The 14704-nt window shown below is 46.8% G+C and overlaps 1 protein-coding gene across 4 annotated transcripts in view; it reads right to left on the reverse strand.

Annotated features, from left to right (window-relative positions):
* Positions 1-9090: 9090 nt before the first annotated feature.
* Positions 9091-14704, reverse strand: part of LOC309873297 (RNA-binding protein 4B) — a 10202-nt gene continuing 4588 nt past the window's right edge. For 2 of the 4 annotated variants that reach the window (XM_082748603.1, XM_082748601.1), the window contains exons 3-4: positions 12210-12886; positions 9091-9701 (exon numbers count right to left, since the gene is read on the reverse strand). In XM_082748603.1, the coding sequence (XP_082604729.1) occupies positions 12219-12886 (668 nt within the window). In that variant the 3' untranslated portion in view covers positions 9091-9701; positions 12210-12218. Of the gene's footprint in view, positions 10588-12209; positions 12887-14704 lie in introns of all 4 variants that reach the window. The other 2 variants (XM_082748604.1, XM_082748602.1) reach the window with 2 other exon arrangements.

A 14704-nucleotide genomic window follows, 5' to 3' on the forward strand; every position in this document is an offset into this window, starting at 1 on the left:
TACAGTACATACGGTACAATACTGTAACTGTGTTTTCTCGTCCTTATAGATTTTCTTAGTATTTTCTCAGCTTACTTTATTGTAAGGATACGATACGGATCGTGTAAAGCATACAGAATACATGTTAATCAACTGGTTTATGTTATCAGTAATGCTTCCGGTCCACAGTAGGCTTATTCGTAGTTAAGCTTTTGGGAGTCAAAAGTTGTATGTGGATTTTTTGGCTACACAGGGTCTCAGTGCCCCAACCCCCATCTTGTTCAAGGGTCAACTGCATGTGTAGCTTCCATTTGTGGCTCACGTTACTTCTGTTGGATTACACCAATCTGGCTGCTAAAGAATGAAATTTACTTCTCTTGTCCCAAACCTCTCCTTGTGCTCAGAGTTCAGGGATCCAGAGACCTACAGAGTTTTCTCCGTGGTTGTCATCTTTTTTTTTTTTTTTTTTTTAAGATTTATTTTTTTAAGGTATTATTTATTTGAGAGAACGAACAGGGAGAGTCAGAGGGAGAGGGAGAAGCAGACTCCCACTGTTTGCTCAGAGCCTGACACGGGTCTCCCTCCCAGGACTCCTGGGATCGTGACCTGAGCCAGTCAGATGCTGAACCCACTGAGCCATTCAGGCAGCCCCAGAGATTGATTGATTGGTTTGAGTGAGGGCGCATGAGCGGGGACGGGGCGGTGGGGGGGAGGGCAGCGGGAGAAAGAGAATCTCAGGCCGACTCTGTGCTGATTGTGGAGCCTGACCCGGGGCTCTATTATCAACCCGAGATGACCTGAGCCAAAACCAAGAGTTGGACGCTTAACAACTGAGCCACCCAGGCATCCCTCCGTGGTTATCTTAATACACTCAGATTCTATATGTCTGAAATAGAATTCCAGTCTCCCCACTCCGAAAGTGATTTTTCCTCCAGTCTTCCCTGTATCTTTCTTTCTTTTTACAATTTTTAAAAAAGATTTTTATTTATTTGACAGCACAGTCAGGGGAAGCCAGCAGGCAGTGGGAGATGGAGAAGCAGCCTCCCCATAGAGGAGGGAGCCTGATGCAGGGTTCCATCTCAGGACCCTTGGGATCATGACCTGAGCCAAAGATGCCTAACCAGCTGAGCACCCAGGTGCCCCTCCCATATCTTTAAATAGTGTTTCCATTCACTGACTTGCTCCAAGGAGATTTCTGGTTGTCATCCTTGATTCTTGTTTCTCATTTCTTATGTTCTTTAGCACATTTTGTATCAAATGTTGTCACTTGTGTCTATGTCTTTGTCACAGTGATAGTCAAGACCATATGCTCATCTCCTACCCACCACTACTCCATAAAGTAGTAACCTTCGCCTGGTTTGTCTTCTGTCTTCCTGTTTGTTCTCTTCAATTAATTTTTAAAAGATGTGTTTTTTTTAAGATTTTATTTATTTATTGACAGAGATTACAGCAGGTAGAGAGAGATAGAAGGAAGCAGGCTCGCCGCCGAGCAGAGAGCCCAATGTGGGGCTCCATCCCAGGACCCTGAGATCATGACCTGAGCTGAAGGCAGAGGCTTTAACCCACTGAGCCACCAGGCGCCCCTTTAAAAGATTTCTTTAAAAATTTATTTATTTGACAGGGAGAGAGAGAACACAAGCAGGGGGAGTGAGGGAGGGAGAAGCAGGCTTCCCACCAAACAGAGAGCCAGACATGGGGCTCATCCCAGGACCCTGGGATCATGAGCTGAAGGCAGACGCTTAATGCCTGAGCGATACAGGTCCCACCTCCCCTTCAACTTAATCTCCATTCAGTAGCTGGGATGATCTTGTTCAATATAAATCTGATTGTTACTCCACAACTTTGAACCTTTCAGCAGTTTTCCATTTGCTTTGGAACAATGCCAGTCCTCTACTTCAGCCTAAAATGCTTTGAAATGTCTGGCCTCAACCTGACTCTAATCTCAGGACCTTTCCCCCTCACCCACCATTTTTCTTTCTTTCCTTTATTTTTAGATTTATTTTTAGAGAGTGTGCAAGTAGGAGCAGCAGAGGGGGAGAAAATCTTGCTTGGGCAGACTCCCCACTGAGTGTGAAGCCCAAAGAGGAGGACAGCTTGATTCTAGGACCCCGAGATCGTGAGCTGGGCTGAAATCAAGAGCTAGCTGCTCATCTGCCTGAGCTACCCAGGTGCCCCCTCACCCATCTTTTTCTAACCACACTGGCCTTCCTTTCAGGTCCTAGTTCACTAAACACTTCCTCCCTCGGGGCCTTCTTTCTGTCTGGAAGGATTTTCCCTTTGACCACTGTAGGGCTAATTTCTATCCTTAAGATCTTATCTTCAGGATCAAGCGTCAGAGAATCCTCCCTGTCAACTTCTAAGTAGATGCCCCCTTCCATTTTTCCCTACCATTGTGCCCAGTTTATGTATTTTGTGCTTAGCCCACTTTCTTTGCTTATTTATTGAATGTTTTCCTCACAAAATTATAAGCTAGGCAATAGGGAATTGCCCCGGTGCCGGGCAACAGTGCCTGACACATCACAGACATTGAATGCTAAATGCGTATGTGCAAGCTAGCATTTGAATTACGTGCTCTCCTTGAGAACATAATACCTTCTGCCCTTGTCCATCCATTCATTGCTTTAGCAGTCCTAGTCCCTCAGGAAATGAGTGTGCGCATAGAACCAGGCCTTGGAGTAGGACCAGAGGATTGCTGGATACCTACTTTTAGGGCTGGAGTTTTTTCCCGTAAGAGTTCAGTCCGTAAAAAGCAGAGAAGGTTGAACTCTTTGATAACCTCGGCGGGCCTTTGACCTTTGAGATTTGATGATCCCTAAGGTCTGAGCAAGTGGGTTTGTCTTTGGGTCTCAGAGCTGGGTAAGGAATGGGAGGAGGAGTTGGAATCCTCGAAGGACTAGAGAGAGCATGATGTCAGCTCTCCTTCCTCTACCGTTCTGCATGTATCGCCCTCTTGGTAGTTTGTCATTATAGATTGTATCTTTGAGATTACGCCTACTCCACTAATTGGTGAGCTCCAGAAGGGGTGGAACCTTCTCTTGCTTGCCCACATCACAGTTCATCTGTGATAGGAATGGCCAGTTGAGTGCTTTACATGTATTCCAAACAGCTTTTTCTTTTTTTTTTTTTTTTTAAAGGATTTTATTTATTTATTTGACAGAGCACACAAGTAGGGGGAGTGGTAGGGAGCAGGATAACCAGGCTTCCCAGGAAGCGGAGAGCCTGACTTGGGGCTCGATCCCAAGACCCTGGGATTGTGACCTGAGACAAAGGAAGATACTTAACAAACTGAGCCACCCGGGCGCCCCCTCCAAACAGCTTTTAACAGGAAGTTTATTATTCCCATTTGCTGAAACAGGCTCAGAGGGGCACCTGGATGGCTCAGTCGGTTGAACATCTGCCTTCAGCTCAGGTCATGATCCCAGGGTCTTGGGATCGAGCCCCACGTCAGGTTCTGTGCTCCTGGGGAGGCTGCCTCTCCCTTTCCTCCCCATTCATGTGCTCTCTCGCTTTCTCTGTCTCTCTCTCAAATAAATATGTAAAAATCTTTTTAAAAAAGGCTCAGAGAGGTTAAGTAACATGCATAAGGCACAGAAAGGGGTAATATCTCAGTTTGGCGCTCCAGTTCTAGAGCCCGAATTGCAGGCTTCGGTGAGTGTGCGGAGGCTTGTGGCAGTGCACCCAGCTCTGCCCTTGGGTGAGCTCTGTTGTGAGTTGCACCCAGGATTCTGGCTTCCTTGTGAGGCCCAGGGTTCTGGGCCTGTCTGATGCAAGCCTGGTTTGCCCAGGCCTCTCCCGTGCAGTGCTTCCAGGTGGGGACACGTACGAGCAGCAGTGTGGTCCCAGGAGCACTGGCCAGCTGCCCAACTTCAACGGTCTTGTCTAAAATTCTTCACTGTGTCTCTGTGGTGGAGCGGGGGACAGTTCCCGCAGCCGCCGAAGCACGCCACACCCCAAGGTGGCGGGAATAGAACGGTAACTTGGGTGGGGAGAACGCGTTCCCTGACCACTCATTTTCCTAATTCTCATGGCCACTGCCCTGCTTCAGAGATACCAGAGCCAAGGGCAGTCTAGGGCCACCATCTGTAGGGTCTAGTTCACCTTGCCAAATGAAGAGGCTCAGAAACCTCCCACTGTTCCTCCTCCACGCGGGTAGGGTCTGTCCCTAAGGCTGCCGCGTCTGATTGCCAGCTCCTCTCTAGTAGCGTCTCACTGTGGCTTTCTGCTGCAGAGCAAGCACTGGGAATCCCAAGTCTTTCCCTCAGCGCTGCATTGGGGTAGGGGAGCCAAGTCATTTTCCCTTTTAAACCTCTGCTGCGTTCATTACCAGGGCGGCCCAGGATGCTACCTTGCTGGGCTCTTATGGACTAGCAGAGATGCTGGCTAAATCAAATCTCGAGGGCCGTTGTGCAGTTTGAATTTGGCTGGGATTCAGAGGGCCTGCAGAACTAAGCTGCTGCTGACTAAAATCATCTCACCAGACCTTAACTTCTCTTCCCTTGTGGGTTCCTGGGGCTAACGTCCTTTCTGGTACTTTAGTTCTCCTCAGCAGTAGAACATAGCCCAGACCTTGAAGCCCCGAGATGGGTTATTCTGACAAGCTGACAGTTTTTCCCAGGAAAGCGTTTTGATCTCTGCTTTCCTCCTTCCAAATCTCCTGGGGCAAGGACCAGATCTGTGAACCAAATCCTGACAAGCCATGAAGCCAACCTTGGGCAAGTTGCTTCTCTTCTCTGGGCTCTCTTGCAGCCTGCCAACCCTTTCTTGCCTTTCAGACAAGCTCTGGGCAATGCGTTGAGTGCTGAGGGCCTGGTATCTTCCCGTGCCACGTGTGGCTCTGCAGTGCTGCTGGCCTGCAGGGTGGAGCAGGCCTTGGGGGGTGCGGTCGGCTGTTGCCAGCTAGAAGCCGTGGCAGATCTGTGTTCCCTCCTACCCCCGGGGAAGGCGTTGCAGTAGAACTCGGGGAGTTCTCAAACACCGCCTGGGGGAATCTGGACGCCTTTCGCCTGGGCAGCAATATTCAAGTCGAGCTAGGATTGATTTTGCTTTGTACCAGAAGCGCCTTATGCTGCTGCTGGTATGGCTGGGCCTTGCGTGGGTAGATGCTCAGAATCCCACCCCAAACAGTGGACCCCTCAGGAAGAAATTCATGGAGATGGAAGACCTGGGCTATTCCTCACGCCCAGATCGGGTCAGGGATATCCCTTGGCCTTCATTATCCCTCCATTTTTCAGTCTCCGTACACTGCTCAGTTTATTTGTTGCAAAGGAGAGAGGTCTTAAGGCACAAAGAATAAGCAGTAATTTTGGTAGGATTGCAGAAATAATTGCCCTTCTCTGAACCCCACCCAGTGCTTTTACCTTTCTCCTAGCAATTAACGTTTTTGTCGTAACATCCTCTCTGCGGAGATGGTACCTCATTCATCCTCTCTGCCCCTCGGTGGGGCCTCGTGCAGAGCCCCTGGGGCCTGGCCAACAACAGGTGTTCGGCAGATGTTAGGGTGGGAGAGGCACAGCTCGTTCTGTTATTTAAGGATTGGTTAACCTCAGGGGTGTAAACCCTACCCCTTTGAGTGCCCCTTGCATCCCTTGTCCTTATGAATGATCCTCTTCGGCCCGTATTTTTTCTCCTTCTCAAGTGTCACCTTTTTTTGGGCTTCTTGATTAGGGGAGAGACCTCTGTTTTGTATCACATAAATTTCACCTTTGTGATGCTATTCATCTTTTTCTTTCTTTTCCAGAGTGAGTTTTTAATAAGAAAAATGAGTCTTGTCCTGTTAACCCCCTAATTTAAAATCCTTTAATGGCTTCCAGTTAGTCTTGAAGTGAAGATGAAAATCCTAACAGCCTGTAAGGCTCTAATGAGTCGTGCGTGTAACGCACCTCCTTCAGATGCCTACTGCTGTTTCTTCTGCCACAGAGCTCCCTTCCTGGTTCCTCGTGGGTGCCACGCTCGGCCTGATCAGGGGTCTTCACGTGCACTGTTTCCTCACTTGGACGAGCAACTGCCCCACTCCCCCAACCTCCCGAATCAGTCACTGCTGTTTTCCTAGCATCCTGTCCTCCACCCTCCACAGTACCGATCAGAGATGTAATGAAGGTTTGCCTCTCTGCTAGGAACCACATAGGCTGCCTTCATCACCCAAATCCTGACCCACGTAGGAATTCAGTCACTGATAGATGAATTCACAGGCGCTTTTAGTGTGAGACCTCATGGGACTCTGAAGTGGTCTACAATGAGAAACCTGGTCTTAGTGAATAAAAGGGATTTATGGCCACAACATGCAATTTCTCATGGTAATAAAAGATTTAGAAATAAACACATTTGTTCCTACTCAACAGTTTTCTTACATTGGCTGGAAACTAACCCCTTTCCCAGTATACCTATTTGGGGGGGGAATGAAAGGATTTTTTAAAAAGTGGTATTATGTACTTCAGAGAGAATGAGCCGGGGGCAGCAGCAGAGAGAGAGGGAGAAGCAGACTCCCTGCTGAGCAGGGAGCCCAATTCGGGGCTCGATCCCAGGACCCTGGAATCATGACCTGAGCCAAAGACAAATGCTTAGCTGAGTCACCCAGGCACCAGGCACCATGAAAGGTGTTTTTCTTCCCCCCTGCTCAAGATTTTATTTGTCAGAACACAAGCAGGGGGAGAGACGGGGAGAAGCAGACTCCCTGCTGAGCCAGGAGCCCGCTATGGGACAGGATCATGTCCTGAGCTAAAGATAGGCATTTAACCTACTGAGCCGCCCAGGCATCCCATGAAAGGTTTTTCCTTTTTTTTTCTTCTTTAAAGATTTCATTTATTTGTTCAGAGAGAGTACAAGAAGGAAAGTGGCAGACACAGGTAGAGGAAGAAGTAGGAGCAGGCTCCCCCCTGAGCAAGGAGCCTGACGTGGGACTCCATCCCAGGACCCTCGGATCATGACCTGAGCCAAAGGTAGCCGCTTAACCGAATGAGCCACTCAGGCGTAAAAGTTGTTTTTTTTTTTTTTAAATATTTATTTATTTGACAGAGAGAGATCACAAGTAGTCAGAGAGGCAGGCAGAGAGAGAGAGAGGAGGAAGCAGGCTCCCTGCTGAGCAGAGAGCCCGATGTGGGACTCGATCCCAGGACCCTGAGATCATGACCTGAGCCGAAGGCAGCGGCTTAACCCACTGAGCCACCCAGGCGCCCTCCCAAAGGTTTTTTTTTTTTAAAGGAAAAATATTTTGTAGGATTCTGCAAGCCCCCCCCCCCAAAGGAACTTATTAACCATCTAAACTGTGCTGTACAGTGTAGAAGCCACTGGCCACTTGTGGCTAATAACTAAAATAAAAAACTGAGTTTCTCAGCTTCACGGGCCACGTTCAGTACTTAACAGGCACATATAGCTAATGGCTATAAACTGAGGACAGTACAAATCTAGAACACTTCCAACACTGCCAAGTTTTATTGGACAGAGCTGATGCAAAACTATTTTGCAGACTCCCATTATTTTTTGTCTTGCCAGCAAGACAGAAATCAAGGAATGTTAAACTGTTAACTTTAAAAGTGTTCATGCATACACACAAAAACCACAGAAGAGGTACCTGAGATTTTGAGGTGGCCAGTAAAACCTGTACATATTTCTCTTTGTTTTGCCTGGTGCCTTGTACATTAATTACAAGGAAATCCTAGTACCTCTGCCTTTTTTTTTTCCTTTACGTGAAACAGACAGCCCTGCCTCTTGGGGAATGTTGAAGCTAATGTGGGCCTTGAATACTTTTACCACTTGTTGCAATGGTGCATGGACAGGTTAACCTCTTCACTGTTGTATCCTACCCCCAAAACACCAGGGAAAATTTTGCTTCACCTATGTCAGGGCTTTTTTTAAAGTAGGCTCCAAGCCCAGCATGGAGCCCAATACTGGGGTTGAACTCATGACCCTGAGATCAAGACCTGAGCTGAGATGGAGAGTTGGATGCTTAACTGACTAAGCCACCGAGGTGCCCCTATGTCAGGCTTATTTTAAGTATCAAGTATGTGGGGAAAGTGCTATAAAATTAGGTTGACATTCACAGGTAGTCAGAATTTACACATTAGTGTTTCTATACAGGTTTCAATAAATACAGCTTAAGTAGGATGGAGTCCATCACTGAACTTGTTTTTATGGGGAACTAAGCAATGATAAAATGTCCACATATCTGGGTGGCTCAGTGGTTGGGCCGCTGCCTTCGGCTCAGGTCATGATCTCAGGGTCCTGGGATCGAGCCCCGCGTCAGGGTCTCTGCTCAGCAGGGAGTCTGCTTCCTCCTCTCTCTCTGCCTGCCTCTCTGCCTGCTTGTGATCTCTCTCTGTCAAATAAATAAATAAAATCTTTAAAAAAAAAAATCTATAGAGACATGTAATTGCAGAATGTTGTCACTGCTAATCATTTTTTATTTTTATTTATTTTTTTTTACTGCTAATCATTTTTTAAAAAAAGATTTTATTTATTTGACAGAGATCACAAGTAGGCAGAGAGGCAGGCGAAGGGGATGGGGAGGAAGCAGGCTGCCACTGAGCAGAGAGCCTGATGCGAGGCTCGATCCTAAGACCCTGAGATCATGACCTGAGCCACCCAGGCGTCCACTGCTAATCACTAATAACCCTGCTTTTCTGCTAAAAAAACATCACCTGTTCTCCCTCTTGGATCTCTCATAATGATTATTCATTTTAGCCATAGTCTGCACCTAGCAGAGTATTAACACCACAGGAGACCTCTTTAAGTAGTTCATAAGTGAATTTAATTGACTATGTACTATGAAGTCAAACTGATTCAACCCGATAGGTCCTTGGCAATATTCTGACTTAACTTTTTCCTGACACATGGGTTCTAACCTGGGTCTGTTAGTTAGCCTGTAAAGTGGAAAGAGTAGCTGTGGTTATAGAAAGATGGAACCTGACCGTGAGCAGTAGCATACTTATCAATGTCTCGAGATGCTGGATGATTTTCCTCTGTCCATTGCTAAGGCCTATTAGATCACACTAAATCCTTCCTTGTACATCGAAATTTCCAGTGTGTAGTCCTTCAAATTTTAGAGTTTCAACACAACTGAGAACAAACCAGAGATACTGGTGGTAAATAACAGTCAACACAAACACAAAAAGGTACTTAAGTGTTAGAAACGTTTATTTGTCAAAATATTAAAAAAAAAAAAAAAAGTGGGAGGAGTGGAGTAAAACAGGCTAAATTTCAGCTAATGCTGTACCACGATCACAGGTCAGACATAAAAAAACAAAACAAACAAAACAACAACACCCCCACCCCCAAAACCCCAATGGTCCTAGCAGTTTCAGAAGATTAGCTTCAATGTTAGAGTCCAGAGCTAACAGAGAAGAGTAAAAGGTCGCTTGCCACTACATGGTCATTTTAAAGGGAAAGGAGATGTTGCAGGTAGACAGGGAGAAGGGTTCAACTCCTAAGGAAAGCAAGATAAGAGGGGCTCCACTGTACAGGAAAGAGGGGATGCCAGCATAATCCTTACCTAGGGCCGCTCAGAGGCTGAGAATGTAAGGAACAGAGTGAAAGGCTACAGAAACTAGTATCAGGAGGAAAGAAAAGTCAACTTAGAAGAATTAAATTAAGAAAGAAAACATAGTTGGTCACAAACTCCTTTGTTTACTGAAACATGAAGCAATGGAAACATCCCGGCAAAGGGGACCGCGCGGAGCAAGTTCTCATATATGACCGCAGCCCGAGGGTTCAGTCCGCAATTATCCTACCTGAAAGAGAGCACAACACAAGAGGCTTACACAATGCCTGGAGAGCAGCTTGGCTCCGAGTACAAGGGCCCTGGTCCCGTCCTGTATTCCAGGGGGAAAAGAACAAAGAACAAAACAAAACAAAACCAAGTCAGACTGGATCAAACTTACATCCCGTGTCATTACCAGGGGATCTACTCACAGCTATGTACAGAATGAGCAGCAGTCTCTCTGGAAGACTGCTGTGCTGCCGATAAAATCTATCTTTCTTATCTTTTAATCCATCTTTTAGGCAAGACAACCTCTGTGATACAAAGCTACTGTCACTGCAACAAAGGGCATACACGATAGTATCAAAAACCATTAATTTAGTTGAGTCCCAAAAAAGCAGATGATGCCAAGATCTCGAATACTGCCAACTGCACTACTCTTAAGTTTGTTTCATGTCACGGTTTCACAGTAAACAAGTTTTCAGAAATGGCAATCACAAAGGGTATCATTTGTCCTGCAACATACCTACATGTCCTACTGTCCCAGAGTTAGAGCCGTAACTCCAGTAGTTCCCCTACGTGGTCAAATCTCCCTTAACCAAATCAAAAGAAGAAACCCTAAAATTCTCTAATTCTTCCATTGATGATGGGAACTCCAGACACCAATGGCTGGGGGAAAAAAGAAGTTAACTCACACCAAGTTCCTCTACTTATTACAGACAAAGGGCCAAATCTTGGTCTTGATCTGTACCAACCGACTTCAAAAGTTGTGACGTTCTTGAATCAGTTCTGCTAGGGTGAGACCCAAATTCAGATCCCCAACAGTTCTGGAGTATTTCCTCCTGGCAGCCTCATTAACATCAGGCTCCTGGGACTGCAACCAACTCAGGGTTATTCAGTCCATTTGAGGTTCACACCTGGAAGGTAAGTTTCTTTAAAAGTCATCACTAAAAAGAGGTTAGTTAAACAACCACGGCTTGCAGTCAAAATTCACTTTAAAAATACCTTAGCGATACCCTTAAAGACTGTAATACACTAACTTAACTATAAAACACATTCGAGGAAAACAAGTTATCTGGTAGGTGATACCACCTTTAGAGAACTATCCCACTTCGTGGCAGATCCAGCTGCATTAAAAGTAAAAATTAAGGCAATCTACACAAGCTTTAAGACTGTGTACTTTATACACATTAACACGCTGCTGCTACACAATGGTCTCAGGAGATCAGTCTTGTCATGGGCATCTAGGACATAATTTACCACAGGTTCGAACCATTGTTTGCTTCTCACTACCTAAAAGGGCAAATTCCTATTGCTTTAGTTTCTTCTACACATATATATCAGCAGGCTAAGTAAGGAACCCTGGAAACTCCATTTAACTTCTTGAGTAGGTTCTTGAGTAGGCGTCCTGGTCAAGTGATGCTCAATTTCAAGGTACAAGGAAAACCATGAGAAGAGAAAGTTGTCACGATGCCATTTCCACTCAGATGAAATTTACCCAGATAATCCTACTAATTATCCTTGCCATTCCAACATCTTTGGTGTACATTTTCTAAAGCAGGAAAAATTAAATTTCTGGGGTCACCACCAGTGGGATTTTATACACATTCAGAAATTACCTGTTTATCTAGACCCTTACGTGTTCCTCCTGAACAAACACCAAAACAAAAATTGCTGGGGAAAAAGAAAAGTGTTGGGGCTCTAAATGATAGTAACAGGGTATGCCGAGATACGGTTTCAAGGGCTCAGGTCAGGCAGAGTAAGGTGCTCTGGATTACTAATAAGGAAAGGACTCCATGGGACAGGGGCACCGAAACATTTTGCTTTCAAGGGTCTTAGAACTCAACACCTAAAGCCTTCAGGGCTTTATCTGGCCTATAGATCTAGGATATTAGAAGAGTTTCCGCTGATCAAAACTAATGACCTAAGTAGTAGCTATATTAGCAAGTGAGTAGTTTAAAGCTGTAGTTAAAATTCTCACTGTGACGTTAATGACCAATTCCTGAACCTGTATTCTTCCACCTACATCACAATGACTTCTAGTGGGAAGAGAATGGTTTTGGAGCCCACCTCGCCTGAGTTTGAATTCTGACTGCCTCTCAGTTATCCACATGACTTCAGGCAAAGTACTTAACCTCTCTGAGCCTTTGTTTCCTTCTCTGTAAAAGAGAAAATATCTCAAAGGCTTTTGGTGTAGATTAAGTGCTATCATGGACAATGAGGGCACTCGGTAAGTGTTCTCTTAACTATGTTTCTGTCACGCAGATGGCTTACATTCGATTAAATAATACCCTCCTAACCGAGTTTGTTGTTGTTCTCTCCGAAGGAGCCAGCTGGTTGGAGTCATACACTAAAAAACCTCAACAGCCAAATGAACCTCTGGCCTAAGCTAGAGAAATATTTAAGACTAAAATGTAAATTTCTGTCTCGTGGCTACTGTCCTGGCAGCAAACAAACACGTGGCTTTAGCCTCCTCTATGCAGCACAGATCTCTTTCAAGGAAACTCGAGTCTCTTAACCACACCGACCCCACTCTCACCTCCAGTTTTTAAAAGGCTGAGTACCGCGCTCGGTCCACATACTGCTCCCGCTCATACCGGGCCATGTCATACAGAGAATTCCGTGCAGCGGCTGAAGCCTGAGACAGCTCACTCTCTGGCCCGTAGCCGTAGCCCTCTCCGACTGTGGGGAGCACAGCGGCAGCACGACGCAGGGGGCTCCTGTCCCTTCCGTAATAGGAGGAAGTGTTGGCAGCGGCGGCAGCCATGGCAGCCGAGGTGGCGGCGGCACCTGAGTTCGGCAACAGGTGTCTGTCGTAGGGATCCACAGAAGTGGAGTTGAGGTGACTGGTCACGGCCGTGTTCTGGACTTGAGGCAGATGGGACATGGTCTGCTCCGCGTAGTTGTACGCGGAAGCCGCTGCCGCCGCTGCCACCGCCTCGTAAGAGCGGACCCGGTAGCGCTTGTAGTAGTCGAGGGCTCCGTACGCGTCGTTGTAATACATGGATTCCCCGTAGCCCATGGTGTAAGGCGTGCGCACCGCTCCGTACTGTTCGTTATACTGCTCGGTAAAGTCCGCCACGCGACCCGTACGATCTACCGGACACTCTTTGGACCAGTGCCCCTCTTTCCCGCACCGATAGCAGCCGCTCTGGTCTCCCATCCCGGGCGCAGTCCGAAGCCGGCTGGTGGACAACTGCACGTGCATCCGTTTGCCTTGAGGAAACAGACGCAAGAAGATGATGACTCACTGACGTTCCTCAATCCTCCCCCACGTGCAAGTCAGCTAGCTGGTGTAAGACACACAGACATACACGCGCTCCGGCAACCCTACGTCAGCGGTCCCCTCCAAAAGCAGTTCAAGTTGTGACACAGATGACAGCTAGAAACTGTGAGTCCTCAGAGACCAGGCAACACTACTTCCATCAGGTAGCCGCATTCCCGGCTCGTGTGTCCACGACCGTCCCTTCCTTTCCTCTGGCCCCCAACACGGAAACTGAAAACTTTTCCACTTACCACTAAGACTGATTACAACTGTCCTGATTCAAGACCTGCCAATTCCTCCAAATCAAACAGTCAACAAAACCTCAGTTATGCCACACTTGAAAAGCATCTTACCAGCCTCTTACTGATTTACTCAGGGCAACGTAAGGCCCCAGCATTTACTGTAGCTTAAAAACCACGGCACCCTGTCCATCTTGTTTCCTCCGGCCTCTTTGACAGGTGTCACCCGAAGGCTATGCTGACACACGCACCATACACTGCTGCACCTCAGCCCCTCTAGGAGCTATGCAACCCTCCTGATTTCAACCCCGCCCCTGTGTTTTTCAGCAAGGGCGATCCATGCCTATGTGGAAAAGAAAACTTGACCAAGGTCTCTCAACAGCAAGAATTAGGAAGATACTGAAGCAGTACTGGGTTTTTTAGGGACAATGTGTACCCACGTAATTCAGCATTTCACCCTGACATGTAACTCACAATCCTTCATAGGGGATTATCTCGTTAGAAAAATGCAGCATTTGCCCTAAGAGCCTCAGGGCACCCATACAAACAAGCAGTATCGATTCTTCCAGGAAACGGCCAGCACCACGACCAGCTAAGAGAAGAAACCATCTCTGCTCTGGGCTTCTGCCTAGGGGCCCTTACTGATGAAAACATCAAGGTCTTTAAAAGCAGTTTGAGGAAAGGAATCTTTTTGGCAGGATTCTGTCCCAAACTGCCTAAGACTTTGGAGATCAAGTCAGTAGTTCTCAAACTGTATGTAACCGAAAGACACAGCCACTACAGATGCAGAGAACAGGGACTTCAGGTCACTCTTGAGGGCTGCTCAGAACAAATCCCCCCTCCGCGATCAGCAAGTTGCTCTCTCTTTAACAGACCTTGTTCTGGATGCAGCTACGCGATAGGAGGCCTCGTGCTCCACCATCCTGTTGGAAACGCCTGATTCAGGACGGCAGCCAGAACAGCGCCATGCACTGACCGTGAGAGGGGAGCGGGTTAGTGCAGTAGTATCACTTCAGTCAAACGCAGTTCTGTCCAATGTCTAAGACTCCAACCACCCTGGTTTCTGGTAGTTGCCACCTCCAACTTAAAACCCCTTCTTTAGCAGAAACCAAAGTGCTCAGGTTTTTACTTCTAGCTGCCAGCAGAGAGGCGGTGTCCATCATCACCACTGACAGTCAAGAGATAACAAATCTCGGAATGTAGCATTTAGTCACCCATTGTTTTCAGAGATTTAAATACTCCCATCCTCATTCTTAAAAATTATTGGGCCGCCTGGGTGGCTCAGACATTAAGCGTCTGCCTTCGGCTCAGGTCATGATCCCAGGGTCCTGGGATTGAGCCCCACACTGGGCTCAGCGGGAGGCCTGCTTTTCCCTCTCCCATTTCTCCTGCTTGTGTTCCCTCTCGTGCTGTCTCTCTTTGTCAAATCAATCAATCTTTAAAAAAAAAAAAAAAGGTTATTAAGGGCCACATGCTAACTATGCTTAGAACAGAAACAGATTTTTTTTGCCCCAATTTCTATCTCAAATG

The sequence above is a fragment of the Mustela nivalis genome (assembly GCF_964662115.1).
Source record: "Mustela nivalis genome assembly, chromosome: 9".
Taxonomy (NCBI): domain Eukaryota; kingdom Metazoa; phylum Chordata; class Mammalia; order Carnivora; family Mustelidae; genus Mustela; species Mustela nivalis.